Source organism: Panthera uncia, chromosome B4, assembly GCF_023721935.1.
Source record: "Panthera uncia isolate 11264 chromosome B4, Puncia_PCG_1.0, whole genome shotgun sequence".
NCBI classification, from domain to species: domain Eukaryota; kingdom Metazoa; phylum Chordata; class Mammalia; order Carnivora; family Felidae; genus Panthera; species Panthera uncia.
Genome location: NC_064809.1, coordinates 33,602,010 through 33,625,829, shown reverse-complemented (window position 1 = coordinate 33,625,829; position 23,820 = coordinate 33,602,010). Strand labels below are relative to the sequence as shown.

General features: G+C 47.0%; 1 protein-coding gene across 1 annotated transcript in view; it reads right to left on the bottom strand.

Annotated features, from left to right (window-relative positions):
• BID (BH3 interacting domain death agonist) overlaps positions 1-19,817 on the bottom strand; it is a 33,048-nt gene extending 13,231 nt beyond the window's left edge. The window contains exons 1-3 of the mRNA XM_049624838.1: positions 19,678-19,817; positions 4,663-4,738; positions 700-913 (exon numbers count right to left, since the gene is read on the bottom strand). Coding sequence (XP_049480795.1) covers positions 700-913; positions 4,663-4,674 — 226 coding nt within the window. The 5' untranslated portion in view covers positions 4,675-4,738; positions 19,678-19,817. The remainder of the gene's footprint in view (positions 1-699; positions 914-4,662; positions 4,739-19,677) is intronic.
• Between the last annotated feature and the right edge of the window lie 4,003 nt (positions 19,818-23,820).

Genomic DNA, 23,820 nt, shown 5'->3' with positions numbered 1-23,820 from the left:
ATGGAATTCCAATGTGCACACTACTGAGAACCACTGTTCCGGGCCCAAATCTGGGAGTGGCTGATCCTTATCTTGCTTCCCAGCCCTGTTCCCTCAGCCTTAGAGTTCAGAATGGCCTCCCTCTGTGGAGGCCTCACCAGTGACAAAGAAGAGTAAAAAGTGAGGTTGGAAGGGCAGCACAGGGATGTGGGTGAGGAAAAGTGAAGAAAGTCTCAAAACCATGATATACTGGGAGGCAGCAGCAGAGGATGATGGAGCCCAGCTTAAGGAAACAGGCCTGGCCCGAGACCTGGTTGGACTGTGTCCAGTAGTTGCCTGACTTGGGGTTTGTAATTGACCCTTTTTTGGGCCTCAGTTTCCTCACTGGGAAATTAGGTTCAGAATACTTCAATGCCCTAGTTATGTTGTAGATAATCATGCCGTAATACATATGAAAGTGAAAGTGTGAGGTACTATACAGATTCAAAGAATCATTATAAAGAAACTGAGTGGATTTCAACTGATTGGAAACTAGAGAGTCTTGCTCCACTGGAGTCATGAGGTACAAACCAAACAACCATATGACACAAACATATGCAGTGGACTGAAACCACGTAGGTGGACACTGAGTCCAAAGGTTCCTTCCAGGACTTAAGTTCCATAAAAGTTAGTGGAGAGAGCAAAGCCCAGATTTGGGGCAGAGGAGGCTATGCCAGGTACCTGTCTCCTCGCTATCCAGGAAGCGGCTGCACCGGTTGCCATCTGTCTGGAGCCCATCATCGTGGTCCTCCTGCAGGTAAGCTGGTGGCACAGGCAGTTCACGGCCCAACACTTCTAACTCTTTATGGAAATTATAGTTGGAGCAGTTTTGGAGGAAGCCAAACACCAGCAAGTTTGTGATGCGCTCATCCTGGAGGCTTGAACCATTGCTGACCTAAGATGAAAAGGGAGTCAAATCAAGGAGACCTGTGGGAAGCTAGTCCAGGACCAGAGGCCCTTCCTACAGCTGAGCTTGGTAAAAGGGCTCGGAGGGTAGCTGAGCCTGAAACAGCCTCACTGGCCCAAGATATCTGAATAACCCTGTGCATACAAGAGGACTCAGTGGGCAGAGGCCAAATCTGCAGAGCCTGCTTTAATCAACACCACCTGTAGATTCCAAAGAGGAAGCTCCAATTCTGCAGAAGGTGGTTCATCTACCATATGCTTGACATCCTGAAAACATTGAGCTGGGGTGAGCTTACTTTCGGAGGAGGAAGGTCCAAAGGCTGCTTTAGGTAAGTCAGCCAATATCATCACCTAGATATCATCCTTATACATCTACATGCTTATGCTAACTCTCATGTGTCTTTTACCAACTTCAGCCCACCTTACCAGCTACCCATCCAGCAGTTAGAAATTCTTTCATAATCTTCTTTGTGGGCCAAGATGGTATTGTGCAACCAGCAAATTTTCCATAAATACTGGGTAATAATGACCACAGATAATATTTGCCTTTGGGTAGGCTTGGTTTGCTTCATATAGGGGGATGGCTTCTGCTCTAATGTGAGAGGCTGGTGGTCTCTGCCTGCCAGCTCTCCATCCGTTAGCAACACTTGCAGGGGAGCTCTGGGGGCCAAGAGGGACATCTGTACTCTGGGAGCCAGGAGGGACATTTCTAGTGTGCTGAGTGCATCTGGGATGGTGTTCTTGGCAAACAAAGGTGAAAACTTGCAGACCTGGCAGCCAGGGGCGCTCAGAGCAATCAAAGACCTAGGATGAAAGAGGGAATCATCTGGAAGCCTGGGGATACTGAAATTTGCCCAAATAAATGTAAAACACACATACTAGACTGTAAGAGAAGGTCAACAGAAGAAGATGAAGGTGCTTGTAATATTTATTTCTGTCTTCTAAGTCCTGAATATTTTTCATTAGAAAAAAATCAGAAAACTTTTAGGACAGTTTTTAGAGGGCAAATGGCTTTAAATAAATAAAATGCACAAAATAAGGAGCTAACGTATTGTTAACCAGTTTTTACTTCTCCAGAATTATCCCTTAAAAGGGGGAAAAATCCAGGGCACTTGGGTGGCTCAGCTGGTTAAGTGTCCAACTCTTGGTTTCAGCTCAGGCCATGACCTCATGGTTCTTGAGGCTGAGCCCCACGTCAGAGCAGAACCTGCTTGAGATTCTCTCTACCCACCCCCCCGCCCCTCCCCTGCTTGCTCTTTCTCTCAAAATACATAAATAAACTTAAAAAAAAAAAAAAAACGGGGTGTGTGTGTGTATCCTTATAATTACTGTATAATGAGGCCAGGTGGCACAAGACAGCTTAGAAACTCAAGAACATCCTTCATTTCTTCCTTAAGGAGATGTCCTGCCCAGAAGAGAAGAAAGGAAGGCTGGGGCAGGGTTGTGGGTTGAATTACCACAAACTCAAACATTTAGTACAGGTGGTTAGAAAGCAGTTCTACAGACACTGTTAGATGGGCATGTCAGACCAGACTACATCACAAATCAGAAAGCAGGCTCAGGAAAGAAAAGAAAGAAAAGAAAGAAAGAAGAGAAAGAAGAGGAAAGAAAGAAAAGAAAGAAAGATAAAAGCAAGCAGGCTCAGGAGCTGACAGCATTAAAAAAAAAAAATTAATGTTTATTTATTTTTGAGAGAAAGAGAGAGAGCATGCAAGTGGGGTAGGGGCAGAGAGAGAGGGAGACACAGAATCAGAAGCAGACTCCAGGTTCCGGGCTGTCAGCACAGAGCCCAACTTTGGGCTCAAACCCTCAGACTGTGAGATCATGACCTGAGCTGAAGTCAGACGCTTAACCAACTGAGCCACCCAGGCACCCAGGAGCTGATAGTATTTAATTCCAAGGACAAATAGAGCTTGTGGCAAACTGAGTACAAAACTATGACCCTTTTTGATCTTCTAGTGATAAAAGTTGAAATGGATGTCTCAGAAGATGCAAGATTTGATACTGTTTATCCTTTTAAATCATAAGAAAAAGTATGTTAAGAAAAATGATCAAGACTTAGGAAACCTTGAAGGACATACTACAAAATTGATTTAAAGGAAGCAAAAATAACTCTCATGCTATAAAATCAGTTTCAGTGCAGAGAAAAAAATGGAAAGCCATCAATGTGTTTTGATAAATTGGGATAATCCAGGTGCTCAAACCTGGCAAAACCAGCACCGTACAAATAGTTAAAAAATAAATAAAAGGCAACCCCCCCAAAAAAAACTCCAAAATCCAAACCAATCTCTTATTTTGTTTTTCTAAAAAAGAAAAAAAATCAAAGAACACTAAACTGTGGATGAACAGTACCATAATAGTAAAACAAACAAACAAACACAAGATATTATGCTAAGCCAGACACAAAGGAACAAATATTGTTGGATTCCACTTCTCTGAGGGACTCAGAATAGTCAGATCCACAGAGACAGAAAGTGGAGTGGGGTTTGCCAGAGATGGGGACAGGAGGATGGGAGTTAGTGTTTAATGGGAACAGTTTCAGTTGGAAAGATGAAAAGTCCTGGAGATGGATGGTGGTGATGGAGACACAATGTGAATGTGCTCAATGCTAATTAATGAATTGTGTTCTTAAAAGAGGTTAAAATGGTAAATTTTATCCTATGTATATTTTACCATAATTTTTTAAAAACTGGAAAACTGGAGCCCTTGGGTAGCTCAGTCAGTTAAGCTTGGTTTTGACTCAGGTCATGATCTCCTGGTTCGTGAGATCTCTGTGCTGTGTGTGGAGTTTACTTAAAAAAAATAAATTAAGTAAACAAAAATATAGCAGTAGACCTGCCCTACAAGAAATACTAAAGGAAATCTTAAAAAATAACAATGAATGAATGCAACAAGAATGGTGGGCAGGTTTAAACAGCACCAAATGGAAGGGAATTCTGAACACTGAGAACAGACTTTCATCAGGACAAGAGGATCTGCAGAAATCTCCTGGTCAAGCAACCACCATCTCTGCTGAGCCCGCCATGTCTCAGTCCTTCCAGCTAGCAACCTGAAAAACCATGTGGTTTCCATCCTTTAGAAGGATATTTAACAAGCATATATTGAGAACCTTCAGATGTTGCTATGCTTAGGGATTCAGAAACTGTGGGCCACTAAGTTTAACCATCAAATCCTTAGATTTTTTGCAGTTACCTCTCACAATAGCTGGTGAGAAGAGAAGGCTGATACATACAGTGTAGACACAGAAAAACCTCTGGTGCTAGGGGCCTCTACAGAATTTGGAAAAGAAAGGAAGCAAAAAGACTATAGTAAGAAAATAAATAAAGAGCTTTTGATTGGATAGGCTATGATTTTCTCTTCCAGCTAATTAAAAGGTAAGTACAGACAAGGCAGTTTAGATACCATCCTACTGAAGCCAGGGGAATGGCCTATATGATCTTAGGGTGATCGCTTCCAAGAATTCTAGAGTTTCTAAATGGTCCTGAATCAGAAAGCTGCCTTGCCCTTCCAGTGAGTGATCAGGCACAAGGTGGAGGGAAGAGAAGAGGATAGAGAACAGGTATTTCTTTTTTTACTGTGCTACAGCAAGTTGTGAATGTGAGGCTCCTCTCTGCAGCACTGTCAAAGAAGGGGTCAGCTAGGTGCACACTGACTGCACACACACAAGGAACAAGCTGGCCCCAGTCACCCTTGCTCCCCCTCCCAAAGCATTCCTCCAGGAGAAGTGCATGGGCTGACCTGAGAATCCATGGCACAAGCAGCCTTGCAGGGCTCTGTCTGGTTTCCGGCTTTGTAGGTGTCCCAAGTCAGCAACCTGGAAAAGGACACACATGCACACAGGGTAGTCAGCTGTTTCCTGCAGGGACACCCCTTTCCAGGACCCTCAGGAAAGAATTGAGGGAGTCATCCTGGACCCTGGCTCAAAGGCGCCCTGGCCACAGTGGCCAGGCTCACACCTCACCCATCCCAACCACACTCACTCAGGCTGCTCCTTTCTCCACAGCATGGAACCTGGGCAGCAGCCCAAGTGAGTGGACTTTGGAGTTTTCCTCACTATAGAGACTTGCCAAGGCATGGAGAGCTCCCCAAAATCAATCCTCCAACCTCAGAGCTCAGCTCTCCCGCCCCGAGCTTACTGATCAGGCAAATAGGGCAATATAGCTTATGAATTATTTTCAGGCAAATACTTACACTAGTGCACTTTTTACAAGAATAAAGTTAGCTGATAAGTATACCTAGAAGTTTTAGGGACTCTTTTATTATTACTATGACCACTGATATGACTACCACATAACCATTACTTCAGCGTGCAGCCATTCTCAGAGCATTCACGTTATCCGTTCTGTTCCACACAACTATGCTGAGAGGCAGGCAGTGTACAGTGTTGATCCAGGTGGGTGAGAAAATAAGGTTTGGGGAGTAAGAGACAGCGAGGCAGACCATTTCTCTCCAGAGGCCACATGATTTCAGTGGCATTCATCCAGAAAGAGCTCTTGTAAAATGTATATTAAAAAAAAAGAAGCCTTGAAATAAAATGTTTTCTAGCATTTGGTGGTAAAAAAAAAGGAAAGAAAGAAGAAAAAAAGAATATATTTGACAATTACACAAAAGATTAAAGGTCCTCTATGGCACATATTCCAAACTAAATAACCCATCATAAACAATTGACCAGACAAAAGGCAACTGGGAATTGAGTTCAAAAAATTATGCCCATGAAGTAGAATACATATAATGTGAGAAAAAAAAAAAAAAAAAGGGATGAGAGATCTAGGTGTGCATCAGTAGAGAAAGATGTCCAAGACAGACCAAAGTTTCTAAAGAACAGTCTCAACAATATAATTCTATCTTAAAATGTACTTGCCTGCGTATGTGTGTGTTTACACACAATATTAGTTTTAACCAAATGAAATCATTTTGTAGGGTAAAAAACAGCCAAATTTGGCAATTTTATCTTGGGTCCTTAAACAGAGGAGATAAAAAACAAGAATAGACAACCAATTCCTCTTTAGGAAGCACGGGTGGGGCTCCCACATGCACGTGAAAAGGCGGCTAGGACACGACCAGCATGGAGGACATGCCTTCCACACTAGGCAGCCGTGCACATTTGTGGGACACAGTTACTCTCGATCTGCCCATGCCCCTGTCTCAGGTGCTCCTATTGGCCTTAGAGATCGTGCAAAGCTAGAGGCTGCACCCTAACCCTCACACTGGGAATCTGGCAGAGCCCATGGCTGGGTATGGCTGAGTGGGAGGAAAGGGGGCCAAGAGCAAAGGACTCAGGTGTATTTGGACAGACAGGGAACCTACGGATGCTGGCTTATCCACAGGCCCTCCATAGGGAAGGAGGCAAGAGCTGGTACCATTATCAGAATCGGGACAAAGAATAAAACAGAACACGCCCCTCAGGAAAAAGGCCACAGAAGCCAAATGATGTCCACAAGCCACTGACAATGTAAAGGTGCAGTGGACTGAATGCTGGCCTCCACCTTGTTCTCTCAAGAAGTAACTTTAGAAAACTATGTGGGGGAGATAGCACTCAAGAGATAATTAACATAAACATTTAATTGATTTCCTCCAGACTTTGATACTGTGAAAATAAAAGGAAACCTCATTTAGAATGGCTGCAGCAGGCCAGCAGGGGGCGCTCTCACGCCCCATGGCTCCTCATGAATTGCAGACCCAGAAGCAACAAAGGTACCTTACAAGTCTGACACTACTTTACTATCGTTATTACCCCAGCAGGAGGAAGAAAGCTTTTCTTCTTCCCCCAGCAACAGCCCAGCCAATGAGGAGCCACCATAATTGGAGCTCCTGGTTCATCCAATTGGGCTTTTTGTTTTGTTTATTACAGCCCTCCCAGCTTCCAATTTCTTCTGGAAAAGCACAGTCCTCTCCTTTGGTCTGTGAACTTGCTATGGTTTTGCCATAGTTTGCTTGTTCTAAATTATAGTTCTCTGCTATTCCCAAATAAATCCACAGCTGCTGGTGAAATCGCTGGCAGTTCGATTTTTAAGGTTAATATTATTTAATGATCAGAAGTGGGAAATTTGAGATGACCTCAACAGTTCCACAGCTGGTAAGCAAACAGGGACCAGGTGCCCACAAAGCCAAGTGGGCTCACTGCTTTCTCAGTGACCCCAAAGTTTGAGGGTAAGTTCTCTCCTGGATTTCAGGCTCTGCTCTCTTTATGCCCAAGCTCTCCAGGCTTTATGTGGGATTCGTTTTAAGGTCTTGTCCTTTCTGAGAGTATGAACTGACTATTGCTGTTGGAATTGTGCTGGCCATCAGTCTGACTCCTTTGGAACTAGGATGTTCCTGTCAAAACTTTGCTGTTTAGGAACTCTCCTTTTTGCTCTAGAGAAAAAACCAACCAAACAAACAAACAAAAAAAAAACACCCAAGAAAGGGGATCCAAGTCATACAAATGCTTTGAGGATGCCCCCTTCTGGGGCCCTGGCCAGTTTTTTGTTTAAAAACTGCACTCCTTACTCATGTGCATTTCTTTTCTTTTTTTTTAATGTTTATTTATTTTTTGAGAGAGAGAGGGAGCACAAGCGGGGGAGGGGCAGAGAGGGAGACAGAATCCGAAGCAGGCTCCAGGCTCTGAGCTGTCAGTGCATAGCCCGACGTGGGGCCCAAACTCATGAACAGTGAGATCATGACCTGAGCCAAGGTCGGATGCTCAACCGACTGACCCACCAAGGCGCCCCTAAAATGCAGTATTTTAAAAAATTTGTTAATAAGCAACAAGAAATGATATTTTCAAGTGAATCAACAAATACTTTAAAATTTTGTTTTATTTTTTTAACTTTTTTTTTTTTTTGGAGAGAGGGAGGGCAAAAGTAAGTGAGCAAAGAGACCAGGAGAGAGAGAGAGAATCTCAAGAGAGACAAGAGAAAGAAGGAGAAAGAGTATGGAGCCCAAAGTGGGGTTCAAGCTCACCCGACATGGGACTTAAACTCATGAACGGTGAGATCGTGACCTGAGCCAAAGTCAGATGCTTAACTGACTGAGCCCCCCAAGCACCCAAAAATTTCTCAGGTTTAATTTCAAACACAGAAAATATAATAGATAAAACCCACTTAATCAAAAGCTTTTGGGGGTTCTCAATAATTCCTATGTGTAAAAGAGTCCAACAATCCAGCTTCTCTGTCATCCTCATTCAACAGAGAATAGTCCATAAAGACCAGCACCTGATGAGACAACACAGCCAAATCCTCCATCACTGCTGTCACCAATGGGAATAACTGATCTGCATGTGCAAACCAAGCCAAAACAAAACACAAAGTCAGGAGAGTGACAGAGACAGACAGAGACAGACAGAGACAGAGACAGAGGGAGGGAGGGGGAGAGAGGGAGGGGGAGAGAGAGGGAGGGGGAGAGAGAGGGAGGGGGAGAGAGAGGGAGGGGGAGAGAGAGGGAGGGAGGGAGAGAGACAGGGAGGGAGGGAGGGAAAGAGACAGGGAAAGAGACAGGGAGGGAGGGAGAGAGACAGGGAGGGAGGGAGAGAGACAGGGAGGGAGGGAGGGAGAGAGACAGGGAGGGAGGGAGAAGAGAGAGACAGAGACACAGTCAGTGAAGTTAAAAGCATATTCTGTTTCAGGGCACCTGGGTGGCTCAGTCGGTTGAGTACCCAACTCTTGGGCACCCGACTCTTGATTTTGGCTCAGGTCATGATCCCAGGGTTGTGGGATCAAGCCCACGTGAGGCTCCACACTGAGCATGGAGGGAGCCTGCTTGAGATTCTCTTTCTTTCTCTCTGCCCCTCCCCCCCCAACTCATGCAGTCTCTCCCTCTCTGTCTAAATAAATAAATATTTTAAAAAAAGTTATGGGGCACCTGGGTGGCTCAGTCAGTTGAGCATCCAACTTTCGCTCAGTTTATGATCTCACGGTTCATGAGTTCAAGCCCCACATTGGGCTGGAGGCTGCAGCACAAAGTCAGCTTCAGATCCTCTGCCCTCCCCGCCCCTCCCCCACATGAGTTCTCTCAAAAACAAACGAACAAAAGTTCTGCTTAGCTACTGCCTCTGGTAGCTAAGAAAAGACCATGTGAATCCACTGGGCATGCTTTTCAGTAGATGACCTCCAAAACTGCTAATGCGTAATTAAAAGAAAAAAAGTGAAACCATGACTCTCATACAAATATAAAATGATAAAATGGACATGTGTCAAAGATTTCATTTACCTCACTAATTAATTAATGAAGCAACTAGTAAGAGGATACAACCAGTTTCTAGAGAATGTGGATTTATTTTTTTTTTTATGTTTATTTATTTTGAGAGAGAGAGAGAAAGAGAGAGGGAGAGAGGACAAGAGGGGGAGGCGCAGAGACAGAGGGAGACACAGAATCTGAAGCTAGCTCCAGGCTCTGAGCTGTCAGCACAGAGCCAGACGTGGGGCTCAAACTCACAAGCTGTGAGATCATGACCCGAGCCGAAGTCGGACGCTCAACCGACTAAGCCACCCAGGTGCCCCGAGAATGTGGATTTCTAAAGTATCTGCCAGTTCTCACATCTACTTTTATGAATATAAAACCACTAGTCTAGAGCTGTAAGAAAAAGTCCTTCAAGTGGGGTGAAGTCCAGTTACTTGGGGTGTACAGGGTCCAGGCATAGCCAGAAAGATGGCCCTGACAGCCCTGGGTGGCTCAGAGCCAGACTTGTTCCTCTCCAGAGTTCCCGACAGGACCTCGACAGCTTCCCTAACCCGCTGACGAGTTCTTTTGGGTTTTGACTCTTATGGGTTCTAACGTGGGCTCTTTCTAACAACTCCCAGCAGGGAGGATGTTGTCACCCTCACCCAGAACACATTTCTGTAAAAGGCACACTTTCACTCCCTTGGCCCAACTGGATTCCTCCTTGGGAAAGGAGGAAGCTGGCGTTTAGGATACTGGTCCCTCTGCCTCTGTGCCTAGGCTGAGTCTAAGCTCCCAGCCCCTCATTCTCACCCACAGACACTCAGGAAAATTCCTCAGAAATTCTAGTGCTCTGACTACTCTGTTCCCCTCCCCTTCCATCTCAAAGGCCTGGGAACCACTGATCTAACCCAGTGGTTTTCAACCCTGGCACACTGAAATCAACTGAGAAGCTTTGAAACATACTGATCTGACATGATCTTACAAATAGAAAAGCCCAAGGAATCCACTAAAAAAACTACTGGAACTAATAAGTGAGTTCAGCAAGGTTGCAGAACACAAGTATTTGCAAGATCAATTGTAGTTCTATACACTAGCTATAAACAGTCCAAAAATGAAATTAAAAAAATAACCTTTATAACAGTATCAAGAAAAGGAGAATTCTTGGGGTGCCTGGTGGCTTAGTTGGTTAAGTATCTGACTTCGGCTCAGGTCATGATCTCACAGTTTGTGAGTTCGAGTCCCGTATTGGGCTGTCTGCTATCAGCATAGAGCCCGCTTCCAATCCTCTGTCCCCCTCTCTCTCTGCCCCTTCCCTGCTTGTTCTCTCTCTCAAAATGAATAAATAAATTTTAAAAAAAATGTTTATTTATTTTTGAGAGAGAGAAAAAGACAGAGTGTGAGCAGGGGAGGGGCAGAGAGAGAGGGAGACACAGAATCTGAAGCAGGCTCCAGGCTCTGAGCTGTCAGCACAGACCTGACACGGGGCTCGAACTCACAAACTGTGAGATCATGAACTGAGCCAGAGTCAGGCACTTAACCAACTGAGCCACCCAGGTGCTCCAATAAATAAATAAACTTAAAAAAAAAAAAAGAATTCTTAGAAATACAACTAACAAAAGAAGTATAAGATTTGTACACTGAAAACTACAACTACCATTGAAAGAAAGCCACACAATGCTCACATATTGGGAGAATTATTATAGTTTAGATGGTGATACTCCCCAGAGCTGACTATAGATTCAATCCAATTCCTCTCAAACTCCCAGCTGGCTTTTTTGCAGAAAGTTAGAGATGGTTCCTATAATCTATATGGAAATCCAAGGGGCACAGAATAGGCGATCTTGAAAAAGAACAAGTTGGTGGACTCACACTTTCCAATTTCAAAACTTACCACTAAGCTACAGTGATCAAGACAGTGTGGAATTGGCAAAGGATAAACAGATGAATGGAATAGCAATGACAGTCCATAAACTCTAATATTTATGGTTAATCAATCATTGACAAAAGAGGCAAGACCAGGGTAAAGAGCTATCTTTCCAACAAATGGTGCTGGGACAACTGGATATCTATAAGCCCCTACCTCATGTCATATACAAAAATTAACTGAAAATAGATCACAGAATTAATGTAAGAGCTAAAACTATAAAATTCTTAGAACACAGGTATAAAACTTCAAGACCTTGGGTTAGGCAATGATTTCTTAGATAGGACACCAAAATAATATGTTATACAAGAAAAAACAGATAAGCTGGACTTGTTGAAAATTAACTCACAGGGTGCCTGGCTGGCTTGACTGGTAGAGCATGCGACTCTTGATCTCAGGGTTGTAAGTTTGAGCCCCACACTGGGTGTAGACATTACTTAAAAATAAAATCTTTGGGGGCGCCTGGGTGGCTGAGTTGGTTAAGCATCCGACTGTGGCTCAGGTCATGATCTCACGGTTTATGAGTTCGAGCCCCACCTCGGGCTCTGTGCTGACAGCTTAGAACCTGGAGCCTGCTTCAGATTCTGTGTCTCCTTCTTGCTCTCTCTCTCTGCCCTTCCCCCTCTCACACTCTGTCTCCGTCTCTCTCAAAAATAAATAAATGTTAACATTTTTTAAATAAATAAATAAAACCTTTGGGGCGCCTGGGTGGCTCAGTTTGTTAAGTGTCTAACTCTTGATTTTGACTCAAGTCATGATCTCACAGTTTGTGAGTTTAAGCCCCATGTTGGGGCTCTTTGCTGACAGCGTGAAGCCTTCTTGAGATTCTGTCTCTCCTTCTTTCTCTGCCTGTCCCCTGCTCTCTCGCGTTCTCTCAAAAGAAATAAACTTTAAAATCTTTAAGAAAAAAAAGAAAATTGGGGTGCCTGGGTGGCTCAGTTGGTTGAGCGTCCGACTTCAGCTCGGGTCATGATCTCACAGTCTGTGAGTTCGAGCCCCGCGTCGGGCTCTGTGCTGACAGCTCAGAGCCCGGGGCCTGTTTCAGATTCTGTGTCTCTCTCTCTGACCCTCCCCCATTCATGCTCTGTCTCTCTCTGTCTCAAAAATAAACATTAAAAAAAAATTTTAAAAAAGAAAAAAAAGAAAATTAACTCTTATGCTTGAAAAGGTACCATCAAAAAAAGTGAAAAGGCAACCTACAAAATGGGAAAAAATATTTGCAAATCATTTATCTGACAAGGGACTGACAACAAAGGATTCTTAGAATAATGATGAAAAGACAACCCAATTAAAAATTGGGCAAAAGATTTGAATAGGATTCAAAAGATACACAAATGGCCAATAAGCACATGAAAAAATGCTCAACATTATTAGCCATTACAAGAATGCCAGTCAAAACCACAATGAAGCCACTAGGATGGCTAGAATAAAAAGATGAATAATAGCAAGTGAGCAAGGACATGGAGAAACTGGACCCCTCATACAGTGCAGGTGGGAAGGTAAAATGAGGCAGCCACTCTGGGAAAGTTTGGCAGTTCCTCAAACAATTAAACAGAGTTTTATCAACTGACACAGAAATTCTACTCCTAGGCATATAACTAACAAAAATGGAAACATGGGTCCACAGAAAAGCTTGTACATGAATGTTCATAGCAGCATTATCTACAACAGTTAAAAAGTAGAAATAACCCAAAAGTTCAACTAATGAATCCATAAACAAAATATGGTTATCTCTATTACAATGGAATATTTTTTTGACTGTAAAAAGGAATGAAGGTCTGATGTGTGCTACAACACACATGAACCGTGAAAATATGCCAAGTGAAAGAGACAGGCACAAAGGGTCACATGTTGTATGATCCCATTTATAGGATAGATAGATTCACAGAACAGAGAATGGATTAGGCTGCCAAGAGCTGCGGGGACAGGGGGACTAGGGCATGATTGGTAATGTATGTGGAATTTCGGGGCTGTTGAAATGTACTAAAATTAGATTGTGGGGATGGTTGGAATAACTCTGTGAATATACTAAGGACCATTTTATTTTTTCTTCAACGTTTTTTTTTTTTTTGTTTTTTTGTTTTTTTTTTATTTTTGGGACAGAGAGAGACAGAGCATGAACGGGGGAGGGGCAGAGAGAGAGGGAGACACAGAATCGGAAACAGGCTCCAGGCTCCGAGCCATCAGCCCAGAGCCCGACGCAGGGCTCGAACTCACGGACCGCGAGATCGTGACCTGGCTGAAGTCGGATGCTTAACCGACTGCGCCACCCAGGCGCCCCACTAAGGACCATTTTAAATGGGTAAATTTTGTGGTACGTAAAATATCTCAGTAAAGTGTTTTAAAAGAAAGGCAGCCTGAAGGAGGATGTTATAAAGAGGCAGGAGCCTCTTTACCAGATGATGCAGGCCGTCCCTTCACACATGTCTAATGCTCCACCCGGGTCCACAGGCCTCTCTCCTAAAGTCTCCTGCTTCCCTTCCCCTGCCAAACCCTGGGCTTCTGATAGACATGTGCACCCTGGGTGGAGCAAGAAGGCATCCCAGAGTCCACTCCAAAATGTGTAAGTCAGCCTTTATCTGTCCTACAGCCTCTCCCTCCAACACCCCCTAACTGTCTTCCTCTTACAGCTTAGTCACAGAAAAGAAAATGGATGTTACCAAGGCTAAGTCAGACCCCAGACCACGGCCACCCTGGGACTGCTCCCACGCTGCCCTTCTGAGCCAGAGCTGGCAGGTGAAGCAACTGAATGGAGCAGGAGGGCAAGGACAGCCAGCAGGGCCTTCCATGGTTAAGCAACAGCCCTCCCACCTCCCAAGTTCTAGCAGGTTTTGTCTCCTCACCTACGCAATAGGATGATTACCTGCATCTGGAGCAGTATAGGGTGTGAAAATATAATCGGTGCAATCATTTTACATACTGATAAACACCACTCCAATGAGATGTTGTGACCACCAAGGGTACTGGACTCAGCTCCCCAGTCATCCAGGAAAGAGTCTAGGAGGTTGGATGTTGCCAAGCTTCCTAGGAGATACCCCAGGAAGAAGCAGGGCTTTTTGAGATGTGATGGACACCTGGCTGCCAGCTGGTCTCACAGTCAGGAACTCCGTGATGGGGGTCGCGGAGGTTGACAAAGAAAGTGTGGTGGGCAAGAGAGGCATTCTCCTCAAGGCTGTGCTGTCACCCAGTCCCAGAGGCCCACCAGCCTGCCAGCCCATTGACTTCACAGCCCTGCCCCCACCCTCTCCAGGACAGGGTGAGGAAATACCTGCTGGAAAGTTCTAAAGAAGTTCCAGTCAAGGGTAGTTTATCTCCTCACCCATAGCAGGGTCTGCCTTGATTCCAGGGTGCCCAGCTGGTGCGGAACCTGGCCTTGGTCCTCTGTACCCCGTTCCTCCCCCACCACTACCATACATACAGAGGTGGCTGGGCCAGAAGAAAGGGGGGGGGGCAGTCGCAAACACAATGCCTTCTCCCACCAGAAGCTCAGGATTCCCCCAACTGAACCCCAAAGGCAGCCTCCTCCTTTCTGTCTCCAAGGAGCTGCCTGCTGGTGCAGGAGCCCCTCCCAGCCCTTCTGATACAGATCTGACTACCCAGATGGTGATCCATTATAAATAATGTCCTCCCTAATGCCAAGAGGGGTTGCTGGTGCTGTGACTCATTTATCCAGTTGGCCTTGTCCCAAACAGGCACACAAATGCCTGAGACCTCAGGCCTGGTGTTATGGTCACAGGACCAGTTACTCAGCTCTGGATCACTCTCCAGCTCTTACTCCCAGGAGCGACCCGTATACCACCTCCCAAGTGCCTTCATGACTCAGCCCCTCTCCTCCACCCATCTGCTGCCTCCTCTCCCCTGCTCCCTTACTCCTATCATGTCCTCCTGCTGCCTCCAGGTCCTAACTGAACTCTAGTCCCCCAGCTCTGACTTCAGTTAGCTCTCCCTGGAAAGACAAGTTGAAACCCCAGAAAAGCCCCAAACTCCCTAAGTCCTTGGGGCCCAGCAGCATTTAAGAGGCTCACAAATTCCCGGGGTACCTGGGTGGCTCAGTTGGTTGACCATCTGATTTTTGCTCCAGTCATGATCTCGCGGGTCATGAGTTCAAGCCCCACATGGGGCTTGCTGCTGTCAGTGCAGAACCCGCTTTGGCTCCTCTGTCCCCCTTTCTCTGCCTCTCTCTCTCAAAAATAAATAAACATTAAAAAAAAAAATCTAATTAAAAAAAAAAGAGGCTCACGCAAAAGGGATCCTCTAAAGGGAGAGAGAGAGAGGTCCAGCTGGTTCTCAACCTGCCATGTGACCTCACTTTCCCCACATTTGTAAAAGGTGACACTCCCTGCCTCTTGAGATTCTTACCCTTCACTTAGGCTTACAGGGGAGGGGAGTGCAGGGGAGGAGGGGCAGTGAACATGAGGGTGTGGAGATCTAAGTAGGAGCTCCTGGGACACGGCCATGGCCCAGTCCTAGACCCAGGACTGAGGCCACCTGATGTCTAACCACAAGCACACGTGAGAAACACCCCACCACTGATGTTTCACATCTATGTATTCATTCACATCACAGAATTCACATAAGAATTAAAATGAGAGTTATGCAAATTAAGCCAACTACATATGCACAGATGCCCACTAACAGAAAAACAACATCATCACTGCTGGCCTCAGATAAAAGCTCAGACCCCCACTCCCCCAACCCCCCCCCCCCCCCCCATGCTGTGTTCGGAACTCCAAGGACTGGCCTGCCCCTGACCCAGGCCTCAGCACTCACTTTCCTAACTCTGAAGAAAGGGACTTTTTTTTTTTTAAACTTTTTTTTTTTTTTTTAATTTATTCTTGAGACAGAAAGAGACAGAGCATGAACGGGGGAGGGTCACAGAGAGAGGGAGACACAGAATCCAAAACAGGCTTCAGGCTCTGAGCTGTCAGCACAGAGCCCGACGCAGGGCTCGAACTCACGGACCATGAGATCATGACCTGAGCCGAAGTCAGACACTCAACCGACCGAGCCACCCAGGCGCCCCCGAAAGGGACTTTTTTAAGCACATGAGCATATAAGGCAGATGCTGACCTGCCCCACTGGTCAGCATAGCCATCAACATGGCAGGAGCTTAGTAAGTGCAGGCTTGTCGATCCCATTCAGCTGGGGCAGAAGCCCAGCCACAAAGTATTGCAATCTCTGTGGTGGTCCTGACACCCTGGGCCCAGAAGGCAGGCCTCTCTTCATACAGTGGCAGCCTCACTTCTGTGCGGCCCACATCCTTCCACTAGGCCGCACGATCTATGGGGCAGGGCAGTTTCAGTCCAGCTACTCCGTGTGTCTGAAAGTAACCGGTCCCCTTTTAGAGACTTCTAGGACTCAGAGGGGTCATAATGCTCTACCTCCTGAGGAGGAGGTAGAGGAAGGGTTGAGCCCTTCTCCAACACCCAAGCTGATAGAATTACCAAGGGGAGAGGGTCATTTAAAACAAACCACTTCATTTTTTTTATAGCTACTAAAATTTTTTTTTAATTTAAATTTTTTTTAATTTACATCCAAATTAGTTAACATTCCTCATTTTCTAAGTTGGTAGCTTCTAGGACCCTGGACACAAAAAGTCAACCAAGAATTCGATGGTTGCTTTATGGTTCGTTCAGACATCAAGTTTGCTTTTCATTTGAAACTTCCCCATTTTGACCACAGCAGGCAGGAAGAGAAGAGGAGGGGAAGGTGGGGAAAGAAAGGATTGAGCCCCAGGGAGAGGAAATTGGGGAGCCTGCCGGGCGCAATCCCACCCAGCGGGTCCATGGTGCTGCTCCCTGAAGCTTCCTCCTGTCTTGCAGACATCACCAGCTGCCTGCACAGCAGAGAAGTCCCCAGAAAGGCCATGGTCATTCTCTCTGCTCCTTGCCCCTTCAGGTCTCACCGGTGTAGAGGTGCAGAGGGTAGATGGGCCGAATTTGGGAAATGAGGTAGGGAGTAGCCTGGAAATCCAGGCAGTGCAATATAATACTTAGAGCTGGGATTCTGGGGTCTGACTCCCTCAGTTGTGACCCTGGCTAAGTTACTTAATCACTCCATGCCTCAGTTTTCCCATCTGAAGAATAAAGATGATAACCTAGTCCCTGATTACTGTGATGTCCAAGTGACCTAATACACATAAAGTTCTTTGTGCGTGTATCTAGCCCACAATGAGCTCTGTATGTTATCACCATCTTCAATCAGCTGTCTTTTTCAAACCTGTCAGTGGCTTTGGGCAAGGACTTGTATGGCCTGTGGGGGTGGCCAGCCAGGTGTCCCAACCAAGGGGCTGCTAATCGGATCCTATGCATAGGAGGCCCAGTAGGGTGGGCAGCTGGCCTAAGGGAGCATCCAGGCCAGCACTACGCCCCAAAGCTCCAGACTGACCAGAGGTGCAACCACAGAAAGGACTTCCAATGGCCACAGCTCTAGAGTGAGGCTTCTCAGGAGCTGGGAGTCCAGAGCCAGCATCCCGGGTACTACCACCAAGGAATACACAGTCCTTGATCAGCACCAGAGAAAAAGAACGGCTCAAATGTCATTAACTGCCCTTCTGCAAGCCAAGACTCCTGCACTAGAAGACTTCATCCTCCAGGGTCTTGCTCCTCCACACGTCCTCAGCACTCCTGACAGGCCATTCTCATTTGCAAATGAGTGGAACCTGCAGTTCCTCCAATTAGTCTTGCAGGTTGGCTAACACTGTGAGCTTTTCTGGGCAAGGCCTCAAAGCAGGGCATGCAATGCCCCTTTCCACCTAGAAACACCTCTTTCCCACCTAGGCACACCTACCCCACATTCCTGCATTGCCCTGAGTACACTTTCCCATCTTATCCAGCTGGCAAGCTCCTATTCATTCTTCAGAGCCCACTTCAGATGGCCTAATGTCTACAGACAAAACTAACAGCAACCCACTCGAAGCCCTTTGCAGCAAACACTATCAAAGCCTGCATCCTGATGTATGACAGCTGCCAGTCTATATCTCCATTCCCAAGAGACAGCACCCTGTCCCTCATGAACCATACTGCCCTCATGCCCAGCATAGCATAGGCACCTCAGTGCTCAAGGACACCCAAAAAAAGGCTGCCTTTAATCATGAGGTGTTATACAAGGCCTCCTGCGGGTGCTGACCCTATACCTCTTCCCTGTGAGTTACTCTTCCCTCCGTGGGCAAGAGGGACAGAACTCACACATTGCAAGTGGCAATGAAAGCCTTCACATCTACCCTCTTCCCAACAATGCCCTACTAGAGCTCTGCCCAACTGAACTTTTAAAACCAAAGGAGTCCTTCTCCCACTTTCCTTTTAGCTCCAAAACCAGATTATCTTCCAGGAACAGTCATTGATGACTCCCAGTGGACTCTGAGGGCCCCGGTCCAAGGTCTGCCTCAAGATGGCACAGACCAAAGCCCAGGAGAGCTTTCCCCATCTCAAGACCTGTCATGCACCCCAGATGGGTGGAGATGGAATGTGGAAAAACCACATCCTTTGGCAGCTTCCCTTAGCTCCCCCTTCTATAGAGACAGACCAGCTAAGATGCATCAAGTGAGGCTTGAGCAGACAGATAAGCCTGGCAGTGGAATTAGGCAGTTGCGTGAAAAGGTGGGGGCACTATGTGCTGGGTACCCCGCCTGCTCCTCAACCCTTCGCAGGCCAATCCAATCCCAGAAGACCTTAGCTGTGTTCAAGCCCATTCCCGCTGTCCCTCCAGGACCCCAACACGGGCTGCACATTCTTATTATGGTATGAATGAATAAATAAACCCCCGCTAGCCCAGCCACTTGGTAGCTGGGGGCTTTAGGGCTCTCCCAGAATCCCCTGGGGTCACTAAGTCATTCAATAAACTGATGTCTACCACGAGCTAGTATATGCATGTAATTTCTAACAGTTCTAAGGTTCTCTGGCCTCAGGAATCAGCCAGGCACTGGGAAAAGTGCCCTAGACCAGAGTCCAAGGTCTGTGTCTGGATTTGGGCTCCGGATCTGGTGCTGAACAGGTGTGTGACCTGAACCTGTCCCTTCCCGTCGGTTTTCTCAGCTCGGAGGCTGGAACCGGCAGCCGCTGGTCTCACTGAGAACCGTCAACGGAACCGTGGGCAGAGGATGTCTTAAGTCCTCACCCACCATCCTCTCCACCGCACTCCGGCCAAGGCCCCACAAGCCTAGGGCCAAACCCGAAGACTCGCTTGGAGAGGAGACAACAAAGCCTTATCCAGCCTCCTCCCCAAGGGGAGGACCGCTCTGACCACAGGAGAGAATCAAGGAGCCGCGCACGGGGCCCCCCTCCTGCTTTCCAGGTTCCCCCTGAGCCCCTCCTTCCTCCGAGCGGGATGGGGGAGTCCTTCCGGCCGGTGTCAGGGCCGCGAGGACCCAAGGAGGGGGGCCCAGGCGGTCGACAGGCGGGGTGAAAGGCTGACCCGACGCCGGGTGCCGAGGGCCGGCAGGCTCTAACCCTGGGGTCCCGCGGGCTGCCCGAGGCGGGGTCCCGCGGCGCGCTCCGGGTGGAGTGGCACCTGGCAGCCCGTGCCTCCACTCTCGCCCTCCGGCTCCAACCCTCAGCCGCAGGCGGTGCGGGGCTGTGCCTGGGAGGGTCTGGCCGGCGGCGAGCACCGAGCCCCGCACCCGGTAGGCACAGGCTCCTAAACTTGCAGCTTGGCGCAGACGGACGCGAGCGGTAGGGGGGCTATTCACTCACCCAGCAGCCGCGGCAGGAAGCCAAGAGACGGGCGGCGGGGGCCGGGGACCAAAGACCAGGGACCAGGCAGTCTCCCAGGCGCGCGGAGTACGCAGCCGCGGCTTGCCCACTTCCTTTATTTCCCGCCGGCACGGCCCCGGGCCCCGCCCGCCTGCCCGCCACGGCTGGCCCCGCCCCCGGCCCGCCTCCAGCCTCCAGCTACCGTGAAGCTCAGCCGCGGGGTGCCGGAGCGGGGCCTGGGAAGCCAGGAGGCTTTTGCGTTGCGCTCGTTCCAAAGCCGGGGTGCCTGGAGCCGGGCGAGGACCCTGACTCCAGCTAGGCCCATCAGCCGATGATACAATGGCCCCAACATAGCAACATTTCCATCTTCACACCGTTCTCCATGTCAAGGTAGCTATCTGGGAAGGTTGGCCACTCATTCCGGCTATGCTGGGATAATTTCTAATGTTCCTTGCGTGGAACTGCTTTTAGAATCCTCCCGGACTGTCTTGGAATGGCCTCGGGGGTGGTAGTTCCCACTAATAATCTCGTGAAGCCATTCACCAGTCCATGTGTCCAGATAGCCCCACAACTGCACAGCCAGAGGAGAAACACACGTGACTCCAACAAAAGAGAAACAGAAACGGGAAAGCAAGTTTCTGAAAAGCATGAGAAATCAAGTAGGGTCACGGAAGTTGCTACACCTGAACAAAGGAATAGGAACTGAATTTTTAAAAAGAAAAAAAAAAGACTAGGAGGAAATAAAACCAAAAATCATCACAAGGTTATATTTTTAAAATATCAGTGATTTATTTTACTTCCCACTTTCTTCTGTTCTCCAGTTTTTCTTTAAGAATGTTTTTAACGTTTATTTATTTTTGAGAGAGAGACACAGAGGGTGAGTGGAGGCAGAGGAGGGGCAGAGAGAGAGGGAGTCACAGAATCCAAAGCAGGCTCTAGGCTTCTGGCTGTCAGCACAGAGCTAGACATGGGGTTCAAACTAACCAACCGCAAGATCATGACCTGAGCCTAAGTCAGAGGCTTAACCAACTGAGCCACCCAGGCACCCCTTCTTTTTTTTTTCTTTTAATTTTTTTTATTTATTTTGAGAGAGAGCACGTGGGAGAGGGGCAGATTGAGAGAGAGAGAGAGAGAGAGAGAGAGAGAATCCCAAGCAGGATCTGAGCTGACAGTGCGGAGCCTGATATGGGGCTCAAACTCACAAACTGTGAGATCATGACCTGAGCTGAAACCAAGAGTTAGATACTTAACCAACTGATCTACCCAGGAGCCCAGATAGAGTACTTATAAGTGCAATCTACCTGAATAAATTCCTCATAGCCAATTTTCCTTTTTTTTTTTTTAAAGTTTATTTATTTATTTTGAGGGAGAGAGAGCGAGCTAGTAGGAGAGGGGCAGAAAGACAGAGGCAGAGAGAGGGAATCCCAAGCAGGCTCCACGCTGTCAGTGCAGAGCCCAACTTGGGGTCAAACTTAACGAACTGTGAGATCATGACCTGAGCCTAAGTCGGATGCTTAACTGAATGAGCCACCCAGGTGCCCCGTATCTTCCAATTTTTCTAAAATGACTGTGGCATTAATTTTACAACCACTAAAAACTATTATAATGAAAATCACAGAAAATAGTTTGTTAAATTTAGATAATGTTATCTGTATTTCAAGTTAACTTTTTTTTTTTATCAGAGCTGCATATCCAAGTGATTAAAGTATAAATAGCAAGTAATATTTTTAAAATGTTTATTGTTGGGGGGGAGCAGAAAGAGAGGGAGACAGGATCCAAAGGTGGACTCCACACTGACATCAGAGAGCCACTGTGGGACTTGAACTCACCAATCTGAGATCATGACCTGAGCCAAAATCAGACACTTAATGGACTGAACCACCCAGGCACCCCCCAGGTAATATTTTTAATGGGGCTGTCTCTGAGGTTTCTGGCAACCAAAGCAATAGAGGTTAATTTCACAATTCTATAAACAAAGAATGGGGCATACCAATTACCACTTCAAGATAGCCCAACCTTATGATGCACCTAACTTTAAATGAAATTCCTGGGTTTTGTGTGCAGCTTATCTTGGCTCTGAAGGAGGTATCAAGGGGACAATCTATAAAGTTTCAGCAAGAGTAGGTTTCTTCCAATAAATAGATTTCCTCCAATAAGGACTGCTATGAAGGCACAGGATACCTGAGATCAGAGAACAAATGACACATGGGTAGTGCCAGCTGGATGCTTTCTCCCTGCCAAGGAAGATACAGTGCCATGCTAGAGTTGGAGGGGCCCAGGCTGTGTGTCACAGACAATACAGACATCCCTCATTTGGGCAGCTGGCCTACCTAAGCTATAAGTCACTTCTGCCACCGATACTTTAGCACCACAAGTACATTTCTAGGACTGTAAATGTGTTTCTCGTTCTGTATGTGGACCAATCAGGCCACAGTATGCTCCCCAAGAAGCAGTTCCCAGGCTCAGGAGGAGTTTAGGTTCTAACCAATGCATATAACTGGTAATCCTTCCCATCTTGACACTACTCAACTCTCCGATTACCTTCAACACTTCTGACCGCTAAACTTTGAATGATGGATGACATACTTCTCTGTCTCCTTAAACAGGATCCTAAACATAATTTCATCTTTTCCAGGCCTCCAGTCATCTTCACAAGCGTGGCCTCCTGTGCTGTGAAATGCTGCTCTTGCTCTGGGCGGCCCTCTGTGCTCCCTCTCCACAGATGTACATCTGCTTGCTGATCCATGACGTCCCCAAATATCGTGGGCACGGTAATGCTGCTACAAACGTTGTCCTACAGACATACGTGTATGTATGTTTTCACTTCTCTTGAGAGTAATACCTAGGAGTGGCACTGCTGGGTCACCGGCTTGAGGAATGTGCAACTTTATTACAAACAGCCAGTTTTTCAGAGCGGCTGTGCCATCCTGCACTCCGCCAGCAGTGTGTGTGCATCCCAGCAGCTCCGCGCCCCCCTCTGGCTCACCTCTGCACCACCAGCACCCTGATCCAAGCCACCATCTCCCTCTATCATTGCAATAGCCTCCTAACAGGCACTCCCTGTACTCTTCCTCCTTTTATAAAAGTCAGATGGTGTCACTCCACTCTTTAGAGTCCTCTAAGTTTTCCCAAGGTCTTTTCAATAGCTTCCAAAGTCCCATATGAGCTGCACCCTCTTTAAGCTCAAATCCTACCACTGTCCCCTTATTATTCTCCCTCAATACCAATGGCCTCTGTGCTTTCCCTAGGCCTGGCTTTATTTCCTCCACAGCACCTATTACAACCTGAAATATTACATAGTGATTTGCTCCACAAGGAGGACAGGGACTTGTTCTATCTATACTCTTGTCTTGGTCCCCAGACAGTGCTTGGTACTGCTGGGTGCTCAACAGGTAGAATAACTATGTCAACAAGAAAATCATCAGGTGCTGTTAGGTGTTATGCAGAAAACTAAACAGGGCACTGCGAGGGCAAGTGACTAATGGGTGGCTAATGAGCTTGGTCCTCTGATGCCTGAAAGTCAAAAAAGGGAGCAGATGTGACAGGAGGAGGAGGAGCACTCTGGACACAGGAAGCCATCTACTGCAAGCATGCAGCCACCGGAAGGAGCCCGATGCAGCTGATGCGTAGTGGGTGAGGGAAGGAAGTGCCAGGTGACAGCAGGGAGGCTTGGGGGAAGGCTAGGTGAGGAGTTGGGATTTTACCCTAAACATTGTAGGGGGCCACTGACATAGTCCTGCAGGGTGGGATTTATGCCAATTGGCTGCCAAATTCTTTGCATCTCCTATTTAGATTTTTGCAGTCAGGGTAGCTTCTCTCTGCTTCAATCCCCCAGTTCTCATTCACTGCTTTTATTAGGCTGTGGGCTTTTTGTTTTGTTTTGTTTTTAGAGAGAGAGAAAGAGCGTGATTGGAGAAGTGGCAGCTGGCGGGGTGGGGGGGGGGGAGGGCGGGGACAGAGGATCCAAAGTGGGGCTTTGGATGGGGGTGCTCAAACTCATGAACCTCAAGATCATAACCTGAGCGGAAGTCGGACACTCACCTGACTGAGCCACCCGGGTGCCTTAGGCTTTAGGCTTTAAAATCTGTAAGCATTGTTTATAAATTAAGAGAGCTTTTGACACTCAATTTCAGCTCGGGTCAT